This window comes from Sorex fumeus, unplaced genomic scaffold (assembly GCF_029834395.1).
Source record: "Sorex fumeus unplaced genomic scaffold, SorFum_2.1 ptg000098l, whole genome shotgun sequence".
Taxonomy (NCBI): domain Eukaryota; kingdom Metazoa; phylum Chordata; class Mammalia; order Eulipotyphla; family Soricidae; genus Sorex; species Sorex fumeus.
The window spans coordinates 18,443,636-18,468,065 of NW_026606155.1; the positions used below are offsets into that span (position 1 = coordinate 18,443,636).

The 24,430-nt window shown below is 59.1% G+C and overlaps 1 protein-coding gene across 1 annotated transcript in view; it reads right to left on the minus strand.

Moving 5' to 3' along the window:
* The window catches only part of ADCK1 (aarF domain containing kinase 1), a 94,028-nt gene that overhangs the window by 38,437 nt on the left and 31,161 nt on the right, over positions 1–24,430 (minus strand). Inside the window, exon 4 of the mRNA XM_056133723.1 lies at positions 18,994–19,197. Coding sequence (XP_055989698.1) covers positions 18,994–19,197 — 204 coding nt within the window. The remainder of the gene's footprint in view (positions 1–18,993; positions 19,198–24,430) is intronic.

Sequence of the window (24,430 nt, forward strand, 5' to 3'; positions counted from 1 at the left end):
TCCATGCCTGTGTGTGTCTGTGTGTGCGTGTGTATATGTGTATGTGTGTGCATGTACATTTGTGTGCATGTGTGTACACGTGTACGTGTGTGTGCATGTGTGTGTGATGGGGAAAAAGGGGGGGTGGAGCAGGTGTTCAGGGTTACTCTGGCTCAGTGCTGGGGGACCCTCCTGGAGGGGACCAGTGTGGTGGCTGGCATCACATCAGCCCCTGCAGAGTTGTGTTCACCCCACAGAAGTCTCCAGACAGCTGCAGATAGCCTGAACGTAACAAGACAACAGCCTTGGGCCGGAGCAACGGTACAGTGGGGAGGGCACTTGCCTTGCACGCAGCCGACCCATGGTAGATCCCGGCATCCCATATGGTTCCCAGAGCACTGCCAGGAGTAATCCCTGAGTGCAGAACCAGGAGGAAGCCCTGAAGGTGTGGCCCCCAAACAAAAGCAAGCACACACAACAAAGACCCTTTCATTAGGGCTCAAGGGAGACAGGCACCCTCCCTGCTCAGTGCTCCTTCCCCACTCCTAAGGGCCCCAAGGTAAAAAGAAGAGGCCCCGAAGTGTCCCTTGGGGCCCCGGGGAGCCAGGAAAGGGCCTCCCCCTCCCTCTCTGCACCCCACAGCTGCCCCGTCTCAAGGCTGGAGTCCCCCACCCCTGGCCCTCTACTTGGGATTTATTACAATAAAATACAATGACAATAATTATGTCAATAGTAGGCAAAAAAATCATAGAGAATATATATATGTATATATATATGCCTCTTGAAGAGCCTGGCAAGCTACCTAGAGTGTCCTGCCCACACGGCAGAGTCTGACAAGCTACCCGTGGCATATTCAATATGCCAAAAGCAGTAACAATAACGGGTCTCATTCCTCTGACCATGAAAGAGCCCCCAATATGGCAGCGTTGGGAAAGACGAGTAAGGAGAGGCTGCTAAAATCTCAAGGCTGGGATGAATGGAGACATTACTGGCGCCTGCTCTAGTAAATCAATGAACAACAGGATGACAGTGATATAGTGATACAGTGAATGGCAATAATGGCTCAAGGATGCAGAGACCCCCATCCCTGTTCCGGGGGGAGGAGGGGGGCTGTGTTCTCTTTGAGGTCGGGTCCACAGAGTCATCGTTAGTGCTCTGCCAAGCCGGGAGTTGGGAACGGGAAGTCCACAGCAGATCCCGAGGCCCCGTGTCACCCCGCAGCGGGCCTGGCTGGACACATCCACTCAGCCACAGCAGCCTTTTCCCCTCAGCCTGTGGACGACCCGCTGAGAGGATCCAGAGCTGGGAGAGCGGCCCGGGACACACTCACCAGCCCTGAGAGGCAAGCTCTGCGCTGCAGCTTCCGGATTTGCACCACGGGAATGTCAGCGCCCACCTCACGGGAGCTGTTACAGAAACCCGCCTCCGAGCCCACCGACGCTTCTTCGGGGGCAGAAGCCAGGTCATGCGATGCGCAGGACTCACTCCTGGCTCTGCTCTCAGGAACTGGTCCTGGCGGGGCCCGGGGAACCCTGTGGGATGCTGGGGGATCCAGCCCAGGTTGGCCGGATGCCAGGCAAACATCCTATATGCGGTACATGCCGTATGACTGCCCCTCACAGGCCCTTTCTGGCTGCAGTTGACATGCAGTTGACGTGCCCCCCTTCGTCGAACAGCCCCAGCAGAACAGGTGGGGCCCGAGCGGTGCAGAGCCGGGGGCGCTGACAGTCTGCATCCGAGGCTCTCAGGTCAGTTCTGCCTGCAAGCGACCGTCCACCTCCACCTCCACCTCCACCTCCGACTCCGCACAGGCACGGGCAAGGGACATGCAGGGCCTCCCAGCTGGCCGCCCACTGACCTTCCTTCCTCCTCCCAACCAGCGGCAGTGGGGGCAGAACTTGCCAAACATGCTTCATTGCCTGCACCACCCCTCTCAGCTTTTCCGGGGTCCAAATCCTGGGATTGACCCGGCTCCCTTCTGCCCATCTCCTCCTTCTGCCTGATCACAGGGCCTCGTTCCGTGGCCAGCACGTCCCTCTCTGCCTGCCGCAGGGACTTTGCACATGCCGCTGCCCAGAGGGCTCCCTGGCCTCTCCACATCCTTCAATGCCCAGTCCAGCTGCCACCTCTCAGGGCAGCTTCTCTCTGCCCTCCTGCGGCCAAATTTCAGCCACGGTTCACACCTGCCTTCTTCTCAATTATACCATTTAGGGTGCGAGGGTTGGAACAATAGTATATAGCAGGTAGGGAGAAGAGGGGACGGAAGGGGAGGGGAAAGGAGAGGACAGGGGAGAGGGGAGGGGAGGGAGAGGAGAGTTCATTTGGGTTCAGCACCATATCAAAGGCACCTGACTCACAGTGGCATATGGCAAAGCACTTCCTAAGGAGTGAATGTGGGGAGCCCTATCCACTTGGGAGGAAACTGGGCCTTCCAGTTGATCTGGAGTCACTGAACGCCATGCAGATGGGGCTCTGGCCCCTTCAAGGTGGCCCCTTGGTGCTGGGCCCTTTTCAGCAGTGGGTGGGTGGGTGGAGGGACCGCGCGGAAGTGTTGTGATAATAATGATTAATAAAAGCAGATAAACACCCAGTGTGGCCGGCCGGCCGGGGAAGCCATCCATCAGAGGTGCCATTCATTAGCGGTGGGGGAGGGCTGGGCCAATCAGATCCCTTCGGCTTAAGCAAACCTTCTGTAAATTGTAGGCTGCAGGCGCTGACACTTGATAAATTATTCTTCATAATCCACCGTTGACTGTCATAAATCTAATCTTTCAACGTCCCCATCTTAATAATGCAGGCAGGCTCACGGGTGAGGCGCCGGTCTCTGCCTGGGACCGAGATCTCTGGGGTAGGAGAGACCAGAGGCCCTGCGCGCCGTGCAACAGGAGCCCAGGGACCCAGACAGGCCGGGCCCAGGCAGTAGCCCTCGGGTGAGGGTGTCAGAGTGGAACGAGGTGCCCTTAAAGTGGCAGCGGCGTGGGGTGGGGGGCTCACCCCTATCCCAGGGCCAGGAGACTCGTGGTGGTAAAAACTCAGGCCCAGATAGAAGAGTCTGGTGGGAGAGCAGGTGTGGGCTGATGGAAGGGCTGTGGAAGGCTGGCAGAGACTTTCCTCTGGCCCACGGAATCCTCAAGCCCAGACTGTCCCTCAAGTCTGCATACTGCTTTTTGCCTTCCAAAGGCCCTCCTGCCATTCTCAACCCTCCGCTGATTGCTTCATTATAGAGGAGAAGGCGGCAAAAGCAACTTGAGTATTCCCTGCAGGGCACCACAGCAGCAACCCGGACCAAGCCCTCACGGGGTGCAGCCACCCGGCGCCAGTCTGGCGAGGAGGCCGCGATTAAGCAAGAGATCACGGTCACGGGAGGGGATCCACTCTGAGCCACACGACGGGCAAGGGCGGCTGGTGCCGGTCAGAGTCTGTGGCCCGGGATGGGAAGACGGGGCAAAGGGGACGTGGTTAGCATGTGGGAGAGCCCAGGGCTTCATCCCGGGCACAACATGGTCCCCCAAGCACCACCCTGTCCCAAGCACTGAGCCCTAGAACATCATAGGGTGTGTCTCTGAAGAGAGAGAGAGAGAGAGAGAGAGAGAGAGAGAGAGAGAGACAGAGACAGAGACAGAGACACAGAGACACAGAGACAGAGGGGAGGGTCAGTGTTAAATGTCCCTCGGTAAACCCTGCACCTCACTTACCAATGACATTCTCAGGGGTGGTGACAGGAAGCCAGTGTATCGCTAGAGAAAGGAAGGACAGGCCACAGGAGCCACAAGCAGGGGGGTTAAGGCACAATGTCAGGCAAGAGGAGAGAAGAAGAGGCCGGCAATGCCCAGCAGGTACTCAGGTAGGCTCAGGCCCCCGGATGTGCACACACGCACACACATACACACACACACACACACACACACACACCACACACACACACACACACACACACACACACACACACACACTGCCTGGTGGCAGAGGAGAAAGCCAGGGTAGGCCCAGGAACTCGAAACACAGAAGGGGAGACACCCCAAACTCTCCCTAGCAACCGTCAGAGTCCAGCTTCTAGAATGCAAGGGCAAGCGAGGGCGAGCAGACACGTCCTCAGCCTGTAGCAGCCACTGTGCAGGACACCCCCCGTCCTCTGGACAGGGCACCTGGCCTCGCCTGCGCCCCTAAGGGAGAGTCCAGGCGGCACAGTCCCATCCCCCTCCCAGGCCCCAGAGCAGCAGGAGAGCTGGTAAAGTACCAGCCCTGCGGTCCTGCTCTCTGCAGCATCCGGCCCGGGGTTCAGGGCCAGCTGCTCTGCTGCACGCGCACGCTCACCTGGGCCCACGTGACAGGAGCGCGCCACCTGACAGAGGCCACCCTGACCACAGAGCCTGCCACCTGACAGGAATGGGCAGAGCAGAGGCCAACTCTAGCCCGGGGCACAGATTGGGCCACCAAAGGCAGGCCACTGCCTGATTCTAGGCAACTCAGTGGCTCAGAATGATTTGAGATTGGCAAATGTCTGAGATAGAAGGAAGGGAAGGGGGAGGAGGAAGAAGAGGAGGGAGAGGGGGAGGTTGGGGAGGAGGGGGAGGAGGGGGGTGGAGGGGGAGGAGGAGAAAGAAAATGAGGAGGAGGAGGAGGAGAAAGTGGAGGAGGAAGAACAGGAGGAGAAACAGAAGGAGGAGGAAAAAGAGAAAAGGAGGAAGAGGAAGAGGAGAAGTAGGAGGTAGAAGAGGAGCAGGAGGAGGAAGAACAGGAGGAGGCCATACAAAAGCTGCTTTTCCGGGTCCACTCAGCCTCCCAGTGACGCAGCAGGCCTGGCACCAACAGCAGCTTCTCCAGCTGCACTGCAGTGAGGCAGATGCAACAGAGAAGGGCCAGCTACAGAGGCAGAGCCCATGAGCCCATGACCATGAGGTCCCATGAAGACAGAAAATACACCCCCCCACACACACGCACATACACGCAAGCACAAGCGCACATGCGCACACACACACACACACACACACACACACACACACACGGAGGTCATGTCCAGTCCCCAAAGGAACATGATGGCTCATGCCATCCTGGATGCCACCGTGGGCCAAGTCATCACAAAGGGCAGGAGAGGGGCAGTGGCAGGCCAGGAGTGAGGAGCAGGGAGGGGGGCTTGCTGCTGGCTGTGACCATGGAGAAGGGGCCACAGGTGGCCTTTGGGACAGGCCAGGACAGAGTCCCCGGGAGAGAGCAGTCCAGCCCGACTATCAGGCACTGACTTATGGCCACCACAACATCTCCGGCCATTTGCTGCAGCAGCACCGGGGCTGACCCAGGGCCCAGCCCGGGAGAGTCTGTGGTTCCGGGGTCACTGGCTGAGGCACGGAGGAGCGTGTCTGACCCACTCGGCAGGTGTCTGTGTTGGGTGCCCGTCCCAGGGCGGAGATGCCGGAGACACACACAGGCTGCATTGCCTGACGGGGAACAAAGCAGGCGTCAGCCCCAGGAGTACCTGTGGCTTCCAGGTTAGGGGAGGCCACCCAGAGCCAGTCCTGACACCTCCCGCCTGCCCCCACTCCCAGGTGACATTCTGAACGGTTCCCGGAAAGGCCCGGAGAGGCATGGGACTTCCTGCTCGGCTCACACCCCAGGAGGGCAGGGCGCTGGCACCGGGGCCATCACAAGGATGAGCCCGGAAGGCATGAGCAGCTGCTGCTGCCCACAGACTGATCACAGGAGACACACACCACATATACCACTGACACACATACACACCAACAACACACAAGCCACCCATACACATAATGCACACCAACACACACCTTAACAATACATACACTGGCACATACCAATATACACACCAACACACACAACATATACCACCAACACACAACACACATGTCAACAATGCACACACTAACACATACCGATATACACACCAACACACACAACGTATACCACCAACACACAACACACATGTCAACAATGCACACACTAACACATACCGATATACACACCAACACACACAACGTATACCACCAACATACAACACACGCCTCAACAACTCACACACCAACACATACCAATATACACAACAACACACACAACATTTACCATCAACACACACCAACACACAACACACACCTTAACAACCCACACACCAACACATACCAATATATACAACAACACACACCAACACACAAATCACATATCACCAACACCTACCTAACACACACCAACACACACAACATCACAACATACACCACCATCAATACAACACAACAGACACGTACACACGCACACACACACAGAGGTCATGTCCAGTCCCCACACACTGACACCAACACACACAACACACAATGTACTTTGCCACCACACACACCAATAACACACACCATGATACACATACACAACACACCAGCACACAGCATCAATACTCACGAACTCACGCAAACCAACACAGCTCCACACACGTCCACATAACACACACCCGGCCCTGGATCTCCCGGGCACTAGGGAGCTGATGGGTTTTCGTGGTACATGGGCCTGGAAACTCAAGGCAGGTCCCCAGCTCTTAGGGCAGGAACCAAGGTGCTCAGCCCTCTGGCCAACAGCCAACCCAGCCCAGAAGTGGGGGGCCCACTGTGAGCCCCAACTGCCAGTGGGAAGCCAAGCAAGCACCCCACCCGCCCCCTGCACGCTGCCCACCTCAGGCTGCAGGTGTCCTGAGGGCTCCCCTAGGCTCAGACTGGAGCCTCCAGTCTGGAGTCTGGCAGATTAGCTCCAAAATCCTTCACCCACTCCCCACCAAGCCACCTGCGCCTCTGACTCAGAAACCCATGGGAGCCCCCCACCCAACGGTCCTGACCCGGCCCCCCACCATACCAGGGCCCCTCTCCCACCTCCACCACGTCCGTCCTTCCTGTCCCTGTCCGCCCAGGCCCTGTGTGTCCTCTCCGACCTTCGCCCTGGCCTCCGCTCTCACAGGCCTGCCTTATAGAGGCCCAGGGGCTCCCTAAACAGAGCCCCACCCTCCTTACAGGTGAGATTCTCATCTTTCAGGCTGCTGTGTGACCTCAGCCACTGCCCCCAGTGAGAAGACAACAGGCAGCAAGGCTGGGAAGCTACTGAGGGCCAGAGGCACACGAGCCCGGCCTGTGCCAAACCCAGGCCTGCAGCTCCAAGCCGGGGGCCACGGAGGCACCGACCTGCCCTGGGTCAGCTTGGGACCCTCCCAAGCGCTGGTGCCCCTCCAGGCCTCTCACCACCCAGCGTGTGACCTTAGGGCAACTGCCTCATGTTGTCTCTAATACTCAGGTGTAAAGGAGATTGTTAAGGCCCTGAATCAGTTATTGGGAGGAGGGAGCACTCCCCAGAAGTGCTCAGGGTCCTCCTCCTAGTGATGCTGGGGCCCACAGCGCGGGCCCGATGGGGACAGTGAAGTCTGAGGCATGAACTGCATGCAAGGAGCCATAGCCGGGCCCCAGCGCTTGATTCTCGGCAGCCTCTGACCGACCCCACAACTCCTACTGGCTGCCAACAACCCCACTAATCAAGCTCCAGCCCCAGTACTTCACACATACAAAAACACACACGCAAACATGCAGGCACACATATGCACACATGCAAATGCACACACGTGTGCATGTGCGCACACACGTGTTCACACATGCACATGTGTGCTCATACATTCACACACATGTATGCAAGCACACATGCACACACCTGAACACACACGGACACACACCAGCAGTCGCCTCCAAAGTGGCACAGACTAGGCCACCAAGGGGGTCTCCCTGAATCAGGCAGAGCTGCACGGGGGCCTGGCCGGGGATGGGGGGGGGGCGGCACGCACCCGGAGCTCCGTGAATAAAGAAGCAGGCACAGCTGGCCTTTTCATAATCAGCATAAAAAATTGATTAGCCCTTTCCAGATTAAACATTATTGTTTCGACGATGAACATAAATCAGTGCGATGGGGAGGGCCTGCCTCCCTCGGCTGCCGAGGCACAGCCCAGGTTGACGGGGAGTGGGGAAGGGAAGGGAGGGGGCAGTGAGGGAGGGGGAGGCTCTTGCCCTGGAGCGGTGGGGGGGGACCCCGCCCCCCATCAGCAGCTCTCACCTGCCAGTCTAGTGCCTCCCCACAAGGTGAGCTGGAAGAGGAGAATCTGACAAGGTCACTGCTAGTGTCTCGAGACCTCAGAGGTCCAGGGACAGCCAGAAGCAGAAGGCCAGAGAGTCACGGGCACGCTCCGGGCAAAAGCGTGGTCCCCTGGGTCTCCGTGGCCCAGTTCACGGCCTTCCAGCCAGGCCCAGTGTCCGTGAGCCTGCCCACGAGTGAGTGAGTCTGCTGAGCCCCAGCAGTTGTGCATCCCCCGGCTGTCCACTGGCCATCCTGTGTTGGGTTCTAGGTATCTCGAATCTGCTTCTCCCCAGAGGAAACAGGACGGGGTAGCAGGGAGCTGAACTGCTCCCAGCCCTGAACGTCCCTGAACGTCAATGCTGAGCGCTGCCCGGAACAGCCAAGCTGTACACCCCCGTCCCTCACCTCCAGGGGCCACCGTCCACTCAGGAACACCCACAGACACCACCACCAGCAGGGCATGGGGCTATTCCAGGCTCCTGCCTCACACTCCCTGCGGGACCTCAGCCACGTGCCAGCCTCCTCCAGCTGGGGCCATGGCTCTCTCCTCTGAGTGGGATGGAATGGGACTGCTCCTGGGGGCAGCAGTGAGGCCCAGGGGAGACGCCAGCTGCGACTCCTGGGGTCTGCATGGGCCTGCCCCACCCACCCACGACAAGTGCAGCCCGGGCTGGCATGATCCGAGGCCAGTCTGGCGCCACCCCAGTCTCCCCACAGGGTCCACCTCTGCCCCCAGGGTGTTGAGAGTGCAGACACAGGCACCCACGGCACCCACAGTCCCACCCACAGCTAGGACTGGGTGGGCTTCTGGGCGGCCTGGGCAGGGCCAGGCTGGGAGTCCTGATCACAGCCAGAGGGGCTACTGGGAGCCTCCAAAGCACTTCCGCTCCGCTCTGCTCGTTACAGAGAAGCCAAATCCTGCTCGCCATGCGGGAGGTCTCGGCACTGCTGACCACACATGCACCTGCATGCCTACCTGCAATGAGGAACTGTTCAGCCTACCTACACACTCACACCTGCATGCCCACCTGCACACACACACCTGTCCTGCTCACCTGCACACACACAATGCCCCACCCACCTGCACTCGCACCTGCCCTGCCCACCTGTACACACACCTACATGCCACCTGCACACTCGCAACTGCACACACACAATGCCCCACCCACCTGCACACTCGCACCTGCACATACACAACACCCGGTCCTGCCACACTTGCACCTGCCCTTCCCACCTGCATGCACGCACCTGACCATGCTCACCTGCACACATACAATGCCCCACCCCCCCACACACACACTTGCATGCCCACCTGCACACACACACACACACACACACACACACACACACCTGCCTGTACCCACTGGTCACCCTCTCCTCCTGGCGCACTCTCTGGAGAGGGAAGCAGGCCAGGCTCTCCACATTCCACTAACAAAGCCAGGGAGCCCGAACCATGCAGGCTCAGGGCTCAGGGTCAGCCGCCCTTCGGGAGAGGAGGTCAGAGCTTCCTGCCTCTGGCCTCTTGGATCACTGCCCAGTGCCAGGCTGCAGGGGATGGAGAGGAGAGAAAACGCAGCCAGACCCAGGTAGGGCACTTGCCTTGACATGGTCTGCCAGGGTTCAATCCCCAGCACCACACATGGTTCCCCAAGGCCCACCAGGAGGGATCCCTGAACACAGAGACAGGGGTCAGCCCTGAGCACCACCGGCGGTGGCCAGAAAACACCAACTGTCTTAGTCACGGTGCCTCAGTAAAAACTGAGCAAACAAACAAAGACCTGCAGCCTACGATGACTCCCCAGACCCTGGCATCAAGGCCCACCCCTGTCCCCCACCCTTGACCCAGAGCTCAGCCCCTCGCAGAGCAGCTCAGGCCCCAGGCTGACTGCGGCTCTCACGCCCGCCACTAGAGCCGGCTCTGTGCTTGGTACTCAGGGGAACATGTGTGGTGCCAGGGATTCGAACCGGGGGCAGTGGGATGCTAGGCCAATGCCTTAATCCCTGGACAGTCTCCAGCACTGCTGTCACGTTGTGGGGGCTTGTTTGTTTTGTTCTGTTTTTGGTGTAGGAGGAGGGGATTGGGGTTCACACCTGACTGTGCTCAAGGATCACTCCTGGGGTTGCTCAGGGCGCCTGACGGGGTGCCAGGGCCTGAACCCGGAGGGCACGCACAAAGAGGTCGCCCTCCCTGCTGGACTACCAAGACAGACATGCAGAGAAAAGACGAGAGTTGCGGAGGAGACCCTGTTTACAAGCCATGGAGAGGGGCTGCACCCACTGCTCTGTGCTCGGGCCACAGGAGCGGGTACCGAGGCTCCACTCCCAGGGGCCCGCTCTCCACGGGTGGGCGGCCCGAGGCCCACCTCCCCCCACCTTCTCCTGGCACCCTTTCCTGCATTTCCCCTAACCCGGCTGCCTGCACCTGCAGCTGAGTGCTTAATAGCTCCCTAATGATTCCCTCGATGCATTGTTCTGGCCAGCGGCTCTGGGGGAGGGCCGAGCGCTGAAATTTCCCATGTCCCCCCACAGTGCGCGCGCGAGGAGAGGGGGGATCATCAGCTACCCCACCAATCCCCGGGTTCCGGGAGCACAGAGTAGACAGTGGTGGGCCGTCCCCCTCTTCCCGAGAGGGGCCCAGGTGCCAACATCAAGACTGGGTACTGGCGGGTCTGACAGGAGCACAGATACAGCAGGTCCCAAAGGGGGAGTGTGCCAAGGGAGGCCAGCAGGATGCTGATGGGCTGGTGAGCACCTGAGGGTCTTCGCCCAGACCAGTGGGGCGAGGAAGGAGGCTGGCTGGGGGAGCCCAAGAATGGCCGCCCTCGAATCCCGAGCCCGTAAGGGAGGAAATGAATTCAAGACAGCTTTCTCAAAGCCGCCAAGACTGGGAGGTCCCAGGAGGCGCGCACACACACACACACACACACACACACACACACACACACATGCATGCACACACATGCATACAACACGCAAACACGCACACACACATGCTCACACACACGCACACAAACATACACACACGCATGCATGCACACACATGCATACACACACGCAAGCACGCACACACACATGCTCACACACACGCACACAAACATACACACATGCATGCATGCACACACACGCACACACACACGCAAGCACGCACACACACGCACACAAACATACACACATGCATGCATGCACACACACATGCACACACACACGCACACAAGCACCACACACATGCACACACACGCACACACACACACACAGCTGGCAGGACGAGCACTGGATCCGGAGTCAGGGCCCTGCTATGCCTCTCTAAGCAAGCAACTCCTCTCTGGAAGAACCCCCGGGGTGGGGAGAGCTGTTTTCTGGAAGCCCTGGGAAGGCGCCCATCTCCAGCATGCGCCAGGGCACAAAAACTGAAACACGGGGTCTGCAGTCACACCCGGGGGGCTGTGGGGCTGGATACAACCCGAGGGTCCAGCTTACCACCCTCCCCCCCTCCAGGCTTCTCAGGCCCAGCACCATCCTCACCCCGCTTCAGGACTGAGCAGTCTGCCCACTGCACTTCGACCCTGTTAACACAAAGGCTGCGAGCCCATCCCTGCTGGGGAGGAAGGCCCCAGAGCTATAATCCGGGGGCGCAGGGCGTGTGCAGGGCCTCTGCCGGCCAAGCCCTCTGCTCGAACCTTTAGGTCATTCCCTTGAGAGCCTCTGGCTGCGCCTGGACCCCACTCCCTCCGCCTCTACTGGCCATGGAGGGGGGAGGGGGATTGCATGCACCGCTCTGCCAGGGTTCGTGGCTGCAAGCTGCAAGCTGCAAGCTGCAAGCTGCAAGCCCCCCTCCTACTCTCAGGCTGCTATGGCCGGTGTCAGGGAATAAGGACGGGATCAGCACTCAGCACCCCAGAACTGTGTCGGGGACAGAGACAGAGATGGTGCAGCCCCAGTGAGGTGAGAGGGAAGGCACTGGGCAGTGGGGGCGGGGGGGGGGGGGCGGGGGGGCGGGGGGGAGCAGAGGCTCGCTGGAGTCTCCATATCATGGACAGGAGAAGGTGTGGCCCAAGGCGGGAAAGAGTCACTTGGTAATGCCAGAATAACCAGCCCAAGGGGTCTCGGGATCCGGGGAGCTGTCCAGGGGGCAGCACACAGACTCACAGCCGGGTGACACCCCGTCCCAGCCCACGGACAGGCCTGCTTCCGGCCCTCCGTCTCCCTCTGGTTGAAGCTCTCTCGGAATTGAGAAAAATCTCCCTTTGACGGGCTGAAGCGATAGCACAGCGGGTAGGGCGTTTGCCTTGCACGCGGCCGACCAGGGTTCAATTCCTCCTCGGAGAGCCCAGCAAGCTACCGAGAGTATCTCACCCGCATGGCAAAGCCTGGCAAGCTACCCCTGAGGTATTCGATATGCCAAACACAGTAACAACGAAGTCTCACAATGGAATTGTTATTGGTGCCTGCTCCAGCAAATCGATGAGCTACAGGAGGACAGTGCTACAGTGTTTCCTTTGACATTCAGCATTAAGGGGGGGGGGGGGAGGAGAGGGGGCGGTGCTCTTCATAACATCTTTAGTATAAATGTCTTTTTCATCGGGAGATGCAGGGAAGGCTGGAAGGGGAACAGGGCCGAGGCATATGGAGGGGTGGAGCTCTCTCAGCCCGACACCCCGAGGCGCGCTCCCCACGCCCCGCTCTGCGGCCGTGGGTGACATGTCCATGCCAACCCCACAGCCTCCTGGGCCCGTGGCAGAGACAAGCACGCGGACGCCAGCGCAAACAAAGGCGGGGCTGAGGACCGAGAGAAGCGAGTGCACGGAGAGTGGACACCTGCCAAGGGGGACCGTGGCCACCGGCCAGAGCACCGGCAAAGCTCACGCCTCATCCACCTTAGGCCTAGGTTTCCAGCCCCGGCACGTCAGAGCAAACAGAAAAACCCAACAACAAAGCAAAATGCAGGGACAGGCCGGGGGCACTCAAACCAGGACCCGGCGCGGGGGCAGGGGGCGGGAGGCGGCGGCCCCGGAGACTGGCACGGAGCAGCGGTCAGGCAGTGGTCAGTCCCACGGGCAGACAAGCAGGCAGCAGTTGGGGTCACGCATAGAGCCAAGGCACCAGGCTCCAAAGAAACCCGTCTTCCCGCGTCTCCGCTGACCCCTGACACCGGGCGCCCCCCAGGAGGGAAATCCAGCTTGCGAGAGTGGGGATGCGGGGCGGGTCCTGCACACAGCACAGCCAACCAGCTGGGGGCACCTGGGCCCACCCCTGGTCAGACCTGCCGCCCCACTGCCATCTCTATAGCTGCCCCCTGGGTGCGCCCACCTCTAAGAACCCCCGAGCTCACCACTGCCTTCCACAGTTACCCCTGCTGCCCTGTTCTCGGCCATCCCCACTGAGCTGGAAGACCACCAGTGTTCCTGGCGGGAAAGCTGCTTTATCTTTCTGAACCTCCCCTGAGACCCAGAGTGGAGCCAGAGGGGGGGGGGGGGGAGGAAGGTCAGGCTCCGCCTACAACCATGGGGGAAGGGGCTATGTTTCATACCGAACGGGGTGGGAGTATCCTGCAGGCCCCCCCATTCCTGGAACTATGCAAAAGACACGGCCAAGTTCAAGTTCAAACTCACCCCACCCCAACCCCGCCGCGGGAGTTCAGGTGAAAGACCAATCAAACCTGTATCAGGTGCATTCATTTGTGGGATATGTAAGAAAAAAAATAGCATGAAACTAATATCCAAAGCCAGGGAAAGCGAGCCAGAAGGACTGGTCAGTGGTTGGGAATTACCACAAGGGTATGTGGCGGGGAGGGTGGAGGAGGGTAGAGGAAGGTCCATTACGACAATGTCCACTGTCCACTGTCCTTCCATTGTTCATCGATTTATCAATTTTGCTCAAGCAGGCCCAGTATCGTCTCCATTTTGAGACTTGTTACTGTGTTTGGCATATTGAATACATCGCGGGTAGCTTGCCAGACTTTGTTGTGAAGGCAAGATACTCTCGGAAGCTTGCCAGGCTCTCCGAGAGGGGCAGAGGAATCAAACCTGGCTCTGCAGGGCCGGCTGCACGTAAGGCAAACACTCTACTGCTGCTTTATTGCTCCAGCCCATTATGACAATATTAGCTGGAAATGATCACTCTGGACAAGAACTGAGGGGTGAACGTAGGTAAAGGGATACATGTAACCTTTCAGCATCTGCATTGTAAACCATAATGCCTAAAATGAGAAAGAGAAAAAGAGAGAGAGACAGAGACAGAGACAGAGACAGAGACAGAGACAGAGACAGAGACAGAGACAGAGAGAGAAAAGTACTTGCCATAGAAGGCAGGCTGAGGTGAGGGGTTGTTTGGGGGATTTGAAGGGAAACTGGGGACACATGTGAGTATGTGCATGCATGCGTGTGTGCATGTGTGTACTGTGTGTGTGTGTGTGTGTGTGTGCTGAGGTCACTGGGCTGATACAGGTGAAAATTCCCCATGCTCAGCCCTCTCTAGCTCCTACCCCACCTGCAGACAACAAGCTCGCCTGCCCACTTCCTGAGATCATCCTGCCCCCCTCTGAGTCCTCTCACTCCCTGGAGGGAGAACAGTCAAGACGCTTCACAGTGTGGGCACAGCCCCAACCCCACGGCCACTCTCGCCACGTTCTGCGCCTTCCTGCACCTGCTGGACGCGTCCCACTGACCCCTGGCCCTCCTCCTCCCCCCCCCCCCCCCACTCAGGCAGGAGCCTGGACCAGAAACCGCTGTCTCCGCCTCGAGGCCATATTCCCTCTCTCACCCCCACCTCTCTCCATACCTCCTCAATGAGTCCACGAACACTACAAGGCCATCCACGATGGGCCCCCCTCCCCCCACAGTGACCCAGATATTACTCTCGGGGGCAGGCAAGCAAGAGAGGGATGTGATGAAAGAAGGAAGGAAGGAGGGGCTGGAGCGATAGCACAGCGGGTAGGGTGTTTGCCTTGCACGCGGTCAACCCAGGTTCATTTCCCAGCATCCCATATGGTCCCCCGGGCACTGCCAGGAGTAATTTCTGAGTACAGAGTCAGGAGTAACCCCTGAGCATCTCCGGGTGTTACCCAAACAGCAAAAATAAAAAAATAAAATAAAATAAAAAAAGAAGGAAGGAAGGAGGATGCAGCACAGTCCGAGGGACAGAGAGGGCCCCAGCTTGGATGAGGAGGGGGCAGGGCGGTGCCAGTGGTCAGTGGCGACAACCCAGCCAGGCCCGCCCGCGTGAAGCGAAGTCCATGGGGCCTGGGGTGGTCAGCAGTCTCAGTGCTGCACGTAGAGGGGCCAGTCCAGGCTCCTTCCACAGCCCAGGCCAAGCCCACCCGGCACGCCTCCCAGGACCCTCCCAGACACGTGAGCTCCAGCGCCATCTGCTGGCCGAGATCATCACTACATCTGGACCCACAGCCCCCAGGAGCAGCAAGGGGGACCCAGATGGAGATCTTCCCCAGGTGGCTCTGGTGGCTGCAGGGAAGGACACAGTTCCCAAGAGCTCAGGCTTGTGCTTGCCTCCTGGAAGCTGTCCTTCAGAATCTCCCGGGTTCCAAAAGCATTTCCAGCAAATAGGAACTGCTGAGCATGGTCCTCAGCCCTGTGGGCCGTCCAGCCCCCAAGAGGGGACAGTCACATAAACGGGGCAGCATGAGTCTAGGGTGCCAACTGTAAGTGGGCGGGGGGGCAGGGGGCACAAGAAGGAAACAAGGTCAGAAGGTGGCGAGAGCCAGGAAAAGGTGCACAGACACTCCCGCAGAGAACAAGACAACCCCCCACCCCCACCCGCCCAGAGAAGCCGGAGAAAGAGGCAGATGGGAGGTGACACCGCAGACATGCTGGCCATGAAGAGCTGTGGGACACCTGCGGATCTGAGCCACAGAACCCACAGCACGGACCGCGGCAAACCCAACGTCTGCAACCAAACTGAAAACTGCACAGAGCAGAGAGGACAGCGGGGAGGGCACTTGCCTTGCACACAGCTGACACAGGTTCAATCCCCGGCAACACGCTCAGGGTTCCCCGAGCCCTGCCAGGAGTCAGCCCTATGTACCTCTGGGTGTGGCTCAAAAATAAATATAGTGCCTGCTGAGGAGGTAGGAGTACTCCTACATTAAAAAAGAAAGAAAGACAGGAGGCAGGCTACAGGGTGGCGGAGGAAAGCGCCACACGGGCAGAGGGCGCTGACACTGGTGCTGGGAAGCTGCACCGCCCAAAACTCAGAGATGAGTAACTCTGTAGATCACGCAGCCTCAATTGGGGGGAAAAAATGACAAAGAAAATCAGGGTCTGGGGCCAGAGCAATGGTACAGCGGGCAGGGCGTTTGCCTTGCACATGGCCGACCTGGGTTCAATCCTGTGCATCCCATATGGTCCCGCAAGTACCGCCAGGAGTAATTCCTGAGTGCAGAGCTGAGCATAGCTGAGTGGGGGAAAGAAAGAAAGAAAGAAAGAAAGAAAGAAAGAAAGAAAGAAAGAAAGAAAGAAAGGAAGGAAGGAAGGAAGGAAGGAGAGAGAGGAGGAGGAGGAGGGGAGGGAGGGAGAGAAAGAGAGGGAGGAAGAAAAAAAAAGAGAATGAAGGAAGGAAGGAAGGAAGGAAAGAAAGAAAGAAAGAAAGAAAGAAAGAAAGAAAGAAAGAAAGAAAGAGTAGACTTGAGGCTGCTTCTTGCCACTGTGTGTCCCTTCCTCACCCGCCCCCCCACACACCCCACCAGGGAACCCTTCCTACTCGCCCACACACTGGCAGCCCCAGAACCCAAGCACATTAGGAGAGGGGGGTAAGTTAAGGACCCGCAACCTCATTTTCACCACCCCCATCAGGGACACCCCCAGAACAGCCCCCTCTTCCAGGGAACACAGATAGGGTCTCAAGACACCAGAGACCCTCCCGGGCCTCTGCTGCCTGATGCCAGGTCCCAGGGAGGCACCCCCAGGAGACACAGATGCGGTGTCCCCCCCCCGCCCCCAGGACAGGACAGCCCAGCACCCAGCTCCTCCGGCCGGTTCCCCCCAGTCAGTCTGCCATTCGGGGATGGAACAGGCCCTGGAGGTCCCCAAGGATGAGAACTGGGAAAGAGGAGGCGGCGATGAGGGGAGATGTGGGCGTGACAGGAAGTGGGCTGGGGGAGGAGAGAGAGGGACTCTCTCTGCCTGGGCCCACCCTAACTCCCACTCAGCCCCAGGCCCGCACTGCACCCACAGCCCTGAGTGTCACAGGGACAGACACGGCTCCTCCCCAAGGGGTCCAGGGAACTCCGGGTGGGAAACGGCAGCTGCAGGAAGCCCCCACAGCTAGCCCCCCCTTTGGCCCCACTCCCCTTCTCCTAGGCCCCCCCGGGTGACTGTGTGGGGAAGAGGCGGCCCTGAAGCCACAGACCTGCCTGCCTTCCCACCCCACCCTCACCCCCCACTCCTGCTCCACCCTGACTCAGGGCGCCCACTGGGCTAAGCAGCCACCGCCCTCCGATACGTTCCACACTGGAATTACAGTGACTTATCTCATTTGAATCTAGGGGAGAATCTCGTGCCGCAGGAAGCCCGGGGCCAAGAGTCTTGACAAGAAGCAAAGCTTCCTGCCAGGCCCAGGCCGTGCCCAGCCCCATCACCCCGCACGCCCTGGGGTCCTCACGCCCTGCTCCTGGCTCAGGGCCTGTGCCCGATGTGGCATTTGCAGTTTGCTCCATCTCTCCCACTTGTGAGCTGGTCCCGGGGTAGGGGGTGGGGGGGGCGGAGGCGGTAGAGGTGCCTCTGGGGGATTTCTGGGCTCACCTCCTGGGCAGGGGACAGGATCCAGGTCCCCCCCCCCCCCACCCAGGTTAGGGGATCTCTGAGGAGCGGTGGCATTGCTGCACGCAAATGTCTGTCTGTGCAAGGCCATCTATCTGCAAGCCGCTCCAGTCAGGGAACAAGCCTGGGCCGGCTCCGCACAGACAGACAGGCCTCCCTGCCCCTCCGTGCCTGGGCAACCCACGGTCACGGTCCCTCATTCATCCCCGGCTCTGAACCGACTCCGAGCCTCTCCCTCCCCAGCACCCCAAAAAGCCCCCCTGCTCGACGGACAGTGAAACCCAGCTTAGCCTTCGGCCCCCAGCGTCATGGGGCTGTGGGGACACCACCCAGACCAATGCCTGTGCCCGACAGAGCCCAGCCAGGGGAGCCACAGCCACCCCGGAGAGACTTCCAGAAGAGTGGGGGAGCGGCCGATGCCCTGCCCCTCACACAGCACCCGGACCCTGGCGAGAGCGGAGTGTCACACTCATGGGGACAAATGGCCGAGCCAACCAAAGAATCACTCAACACAGAAGAGCGGGACTCAGGCAATGCGGGCACGCGCGTGGGGGAGCACGATGGGTGCCAGGACCCTGAGTCTGAGTGGGTGTCCCCGACAGACACAGCCATCAGGTGGGCGGCTGCAGAGGGCCTCGGGAGCCTCCGCTCAGAGCAGGTTCTGCAGGAAGAACCTCCTCGCCTATCGTTCTCTAAGCTTGAAAGGGGGGAGCGCCACCATCCTATAAGACCAGCACAGGGGGGAGGGGAACAAGAGCACAGATCAGGGTGGGACACGGCCCAGAGTCCACAGTGCAGTGAGAGTCGGTGGCGGTGGAGCATGAACAGGGGTCACCGAGCCGAGGATCTGGAGGCCCTCAGAGGCTGCAAACTTGCCTCGGGCAAAGGCTTCTGCTGCTCGAAGCTTCACTGGAAGATGATTCTGTTTGGGAAAAACTCTAGAGGATGCAGAAGGTTCTCCAAGAGGAGAACAGTCTCCCACTAAGTGACGGGGAAAGGGTGGCAGGGACCTAGAACGGCAGCCCCCTCAGCATGAGGCTCTGCCGGTCGCCCACGCACACTCACAGCCTCCCTACCCCCTGGGAGCAAGGGGGCCTGGCCCGAGCCCTCCCCAGCAGCCTCCCCCACTCCAGGTGGCTACCTCTTTGCCCAGCTCCTCGCGGATGACCTGGCAGACCTCGCGCAGGCTGCTCTGCGGGGCCTGGCTGTGCAGCACCCGCAGCGTGCTGGTGTACTCCTCGGGCAGCAGGTAGTCCAGGGAGCCCAGGTGCTGGCCCACCTTGATGAAGGTGCCCCGGTTGGCACAGCAGAGCTCGCGCAGGCGCCGGGCAGAGCGCAGGTGCACCTGCAGGAGACAAGGGGGCGGCCACGAGGGTGAGCGCCGGGCCCCGTTCCCGGGCCCTTGGTCTGAGAGTGCCGGGCGCACGCACAGATACACACACACACACACTCAGACACATGCTCACGCTCACACACGCAGACCCACACTTGCACTCACACACACTCAGACCCACGCCTGCACTCACACACACTCAGACCCAAACTTTCTCTCACACACACACTCAGACCCACACTTACATTCAAACCCATGCTCACACACACTCAGACCCATGCTCACACACAAACACTCAGACCCACACTCACACACTCAGACCCACACTCACACACACACCCACACTCACGCTCACACTCACACACTCAGACCCACAGTCATGCTCACACACACACACTCAGACCCACACTCATGCTCACACACACTCAGACCCACGCTCGCACACACACACACACACACACTCAGACCCACAGTCATGCTCACAACACACACTCAGATCCACACTCATGCTCACACACACTCAGACCCACGCTCGCACACACACACTCAGACCCACGCCCAGCTCACACATGGGCCTGTCTATCTGTCTGCCCAACCGTCTGTCCCCCCACCCTTCCTGCCTTTGGGCCCTGAGCATGAAGCCACCCTGCCTGTCCGTGGCCACACTCCCTCAAGGCTCCTAACGCAGGACAGACCCACTTGCTCAGGAAGCATCCCGGGCTCAACACAGCCACCCCGCCCCCTCAAGGCCAGCGCTGCACAGGGCTGCCGAGTTGAAAAACACAGTGACACATGTGGCTTGTTCCTCCCAACAGCAGCTTGGGGGGGGCAGGTCCAGGGGATCTTTAGCAAGGAGACACTCGGATGTTCTGCTGAGAGAAACATCTAATAAATAGCACAGGGCCATGTGGGAAGCGCTGCGCTGCTGTCCTGGCTGCAGGCTCGCTGCCCCTGGGAGGGGGTCTGTGTGCACCGGGCAGGGCCAGATGCCTGCCAGTCCCTTACTGCTGGGTGGTGGGCCCCGCCCACTCCCCTCCCCACCCCTGCAGCAAGCCACCCCAGCTGCCAGACACCATTCAGCCTGAGAGCTCTGGGGGTCCTGCCCTCCTGGAGTCTCAACTTCTGCAGCAGGATGGGGTCAAGGGGACACGCAGGAGCAAGGGAGCCCAGAGCTGGGCCAGACAGACAGTACAGCAGGTAGCGCGGCCTGGGCCTAATCCCCAGCACCCCATACAGTCCCCCAAGCACTGCCAGGAGTGATCCCTGAGCATCTCTGGGTGTGGAGAGAGAGAAAGACAGAGACAGTGACAGAGACAGAGAGACAGAGAGAGAGTAGGCTCAGAGCTCCAGCTGCCCATGGAGTTGATCAGGAGCAGGTGGGAATCTCTGGCACAACCTCCAGGACACCCCCAAGGCTGTGGCCATGGCAAAGACCAACGTGGAAGCAACAAGTCTTGTGACAAATTCAGTGGTGATGGAGGGATGGTTGTTGGAACACTATGACTGAAAACCAACAGTGAACAGCTTGCTCACTGTGTATCTCACAGTGATTCCATTAAAAAGAAAATTTAAAAAACAGTGGCGGTGGGCATCAAAAAGAGAGGATGTATTTAAGGAGCTGCCCTTCTCAGCAGCCAGGTAAGGCCCTGAGAAAGCCATCACCTGAGAAATGGTGGAGGGGCGATGGAGAGTGACCTTAGTACAGTTTTCGCATGCAGGGTGTCCACTGTCATCCTGGCACCAAAGGGTCTCCCAAGCAACCCCGGGAGTGACCCCCCCCAAGCACAGAGCCAGGGTAGGCCCTGGGCACCACAGGATTTAGACTCCAAGAAGGCAGAGGGGAAGAGAAAGTGATCCAAAAGTCAACTACAGTCCTGCACCCCGCATGCCGGCAACCAGGACCCACTGCCCCTACCTCCACCGAAAGGGCATCCGACTCCGGCTCTAGCAGGCTGTCCCCTAGGGCAGCCACCCCTCTGCCTCCCACCCTCCGGTGGGAACTGAGGTCCAGACAACCCTGCCCTGCTGAGCTCAGACCTCCAACTACCAGGACAAACACCCATACAGCTCAGGTGATCACCCCCCCACCCCAATTCCAGCCATGTGGAGCAGACACCAAGCACCCCAAGAACCATGAGGGCACCAGATGGTCAGTCCATGTCCAGCAGTCCAAGGACCCACCCCCTGGTACTAAGGTCCAGCCAGTGCTCCAGGGAGGTCCTCGAGGGTCAGGAGACATACCCGCTTTCTCTCACGCCCCACCCGGGGCTGCCCCGGGTCCTCCCGCACCCTCCGAGCCATCAGGAAATGTGACAGGGTCACTCTCAGCTCTGCACCCTGAGCACTGGGGAGACCACAATGGAGGAAATCGGGGGCTCCAACTGAGCAGGGCCTTGGCTCTTGGGTCCCAGCGACTCCCTGTCTGCTCTGGGGCGATCCTGGAGCCGCACCCGGGGCTAGTGGCTCCTCCACCAGGAATGTGTCCCCTGCAGGGGACGGACAGGGCAGAAGCAAGCCCAGCACGCAGTGTGCCTTTCCTTAGTATTTTTCTCTATGGGACAACTTTGGGCCTGCAGTGCTGGGGACCCCTGGAGCCATGCCTGGCATCCAGTCCAGCTGGGATTGAAGGCCCTGGGCCTGGTGGAGCTAGAGAGCCACCAAAGCCACATCCAGCAATGGGTGGGTGCCACCAGGGCTACCCCAGCAATGCCATGGCAAAGGGTACTGGGGCTCAGAGGCAGGGCCTCACAGATGCTCAATCACTCAACCTAACCCAGAGCCCAGCCCAGGCCTGCCTGCGACACCATTTTCAGCAGTGGCTTGAGGATGCCTCGACCCTCACTCAATTTCCCCACTGCCTAGTGGGCCCCCAAAGTGACAGCTCCAATCCACTCTTCTGTTGTGATCAGCTTGCTGGCCACCCCTGCACACAACCCACCACCAGCGGCACAGCACTTAATAAGACGCCCGGCCCCAAGAAGGGATAGGTTTTTGTACTCACCGCTTCTGTGCCCCCAAGAATCTTATGCCACTGAGAGGTTCACCTACTGCACGAGCTGATGAGGCTCCTAATGTAGTGTCCCCCTTTCAAATCACAGGCAGACTGGCCTCTGCTGACCCTGCCCGCCCCTGGGGCTGCCGGTGGACAGAGAGGAGAAAAAGGGCCGTTGCAGCACCCAGAGCAGGCATCCACTGCTGAGGGCACCCACTATTTCTGCGCGCTGGACTTAGGGCTGTCCCCAGAAGTCATCAGAAGACACCTCCTTCCCCTGCAGAGTGCCCGCAGCAGGGAGCAGCCAGGCTGGGCGGTCCCCACCCATCCGGACCCTCAGGACACCCTGATGGAGCCACAGGGTGGCCCTCTCTGGCCACACAGGACCACGAAGCCTGGCGTGCCCTGCTCCCAGCTAGGTGGCACATGGGCCCCAGGGATGGAGAATGTGTCCCCGTATGCTCTAGGGCTCTCGGGATAACAGAGTCATCCGCCATAAATGTAGATTGATGACAACCACTGGCTCTACACTCACAGACCGTCCGTCACCCATGAGACTGAGTCAGCAGCTACTGCAAATGGCACCGACACTTCCACAAAGGAAGCCCCAGAGTCACCTTGAAGCAGCTTCCAGATCAACACCCAGCCATGCTCACGCACTCCATCACATGCTCAGACACTTGCACTCTCCAGGAGCTGCCCAGGTGGTACCCAGGAGGCCCGGGGGTCTTCCTGCTGACTCCCAGCCACTGCTCAGCCTAGTCCAAGGTTCTGGTGCTGCTCTGGCCCTGAGGCCCTCGGGATGGCTCAGGTGCCCCCAGCAGTGCTCAGGGGTCTCCAGAGAGGTGACAGCAGAGGTCTGCTGCATCAGCCACCTGCATGACCTGGCCCTGAGCCCCTGCACTCTCTCCCCAGCCCCTCAAAGGCTCTTTTAAGGAGAAAAGGTCCAGATGCTGGGTAACAGAACACCTGACCTGAGGGTCTTTTCCCTGGCCCACCACACAGTCCTTGGGGATCAGAAGGCAAATCTCACTCACGACTTCAAAGACTACTGGCTTAGTAGAAATTCCCTTTCTGAGAGAGAGAGAGAAAGAGAGAGAGAGAGAGAAGAGAGGGAGAGAGGGAGGGAGGGAGGGAGGGACACAGAGAGAAAGAGAGAGGGAGGGAGGGAAGGAGGGAGGGAGGGAGGGAGGGAGGGAGGGACACAGAGAGAAAGAGGGAGGGAGGGAGGGAGGGAGGGAGGGAGGGAGGGAGGGAGGGAGGGAGGGAGATTGAGAAAGAAAGAGAGAGAGGGAGGAAGGAGAGGTGCCTGCCACTGAGGCATGCTGGGGTGGGTGGCTTGAAGGGATAGGAGGGAAACTAGAGATACTGGTGCTGGGAAATAATATTGGCGGAGGGATGGGTGTTAGAACACTGTACGACTGAAACCCAATCATGAACAGCTTTGTAATGCTCTATCTCATGGCGATTCAAGAAAAAAAAGAAAAGAAATTCCCTTTGCACGCTTACTTCCTTAACTCAGTTGCAGGGGTCATGCCTAATGGCGCCAGAGAACACACACAGGGACACACACATCCTCCCTCCTATCCAGAACCGTTCCTCGACCACCCCATGCACAATGAAACTGGGCAGTTTCTAGACCCTCCCAACCTCTGCGCTTCCCTGAGCTGAGTGCTTCAGAGTGACCAGGAAGGCCTCGCTAGAAAGTGAGAGTGTTTGTCACAGTGTCCCCTACAGCATTTTCCGCGGCCACGTTTCGTTACCACCAGCCATGCTAAAGGATACCATGACCAGCACTCCACCGTCAGGGGCTGGAGAAAGAGTACAGGGATCAAAGCTCTTACCTTGCATGCAGCAGACCCTGAATCTGTAATTCAGGGTAGTCTGGTAATCCCCAGCATTACCAGAGGTGATTTCCGAGCACAGAACCAGGTATTTGTCCCTGAGCAACCCTGGATGTGGCCCAAAATACAAAAACAAATTTTTTTCATCTTCCTTTTAGATTTTTTTCCTTCCAATGGCCACATGTGGCTAGCAGCTACCATACTGGACAGTTGGGGTTTAGGAGCGACCACTATCCAGGGGTGGGTGAGCCCAGCACCTGTCCCAAAAGAGCCCTGGCAGCCAAAAAGTTCCAGAAACCAATCGCTGCCATGTTCACAGCCAATCTCCACAGGCTCAGACTGAGCCTCAGGCATGAGAATGAATCTGCTGAAAAACCCAGGTGTGGGGGATTTGTGACTGAAATCTCCA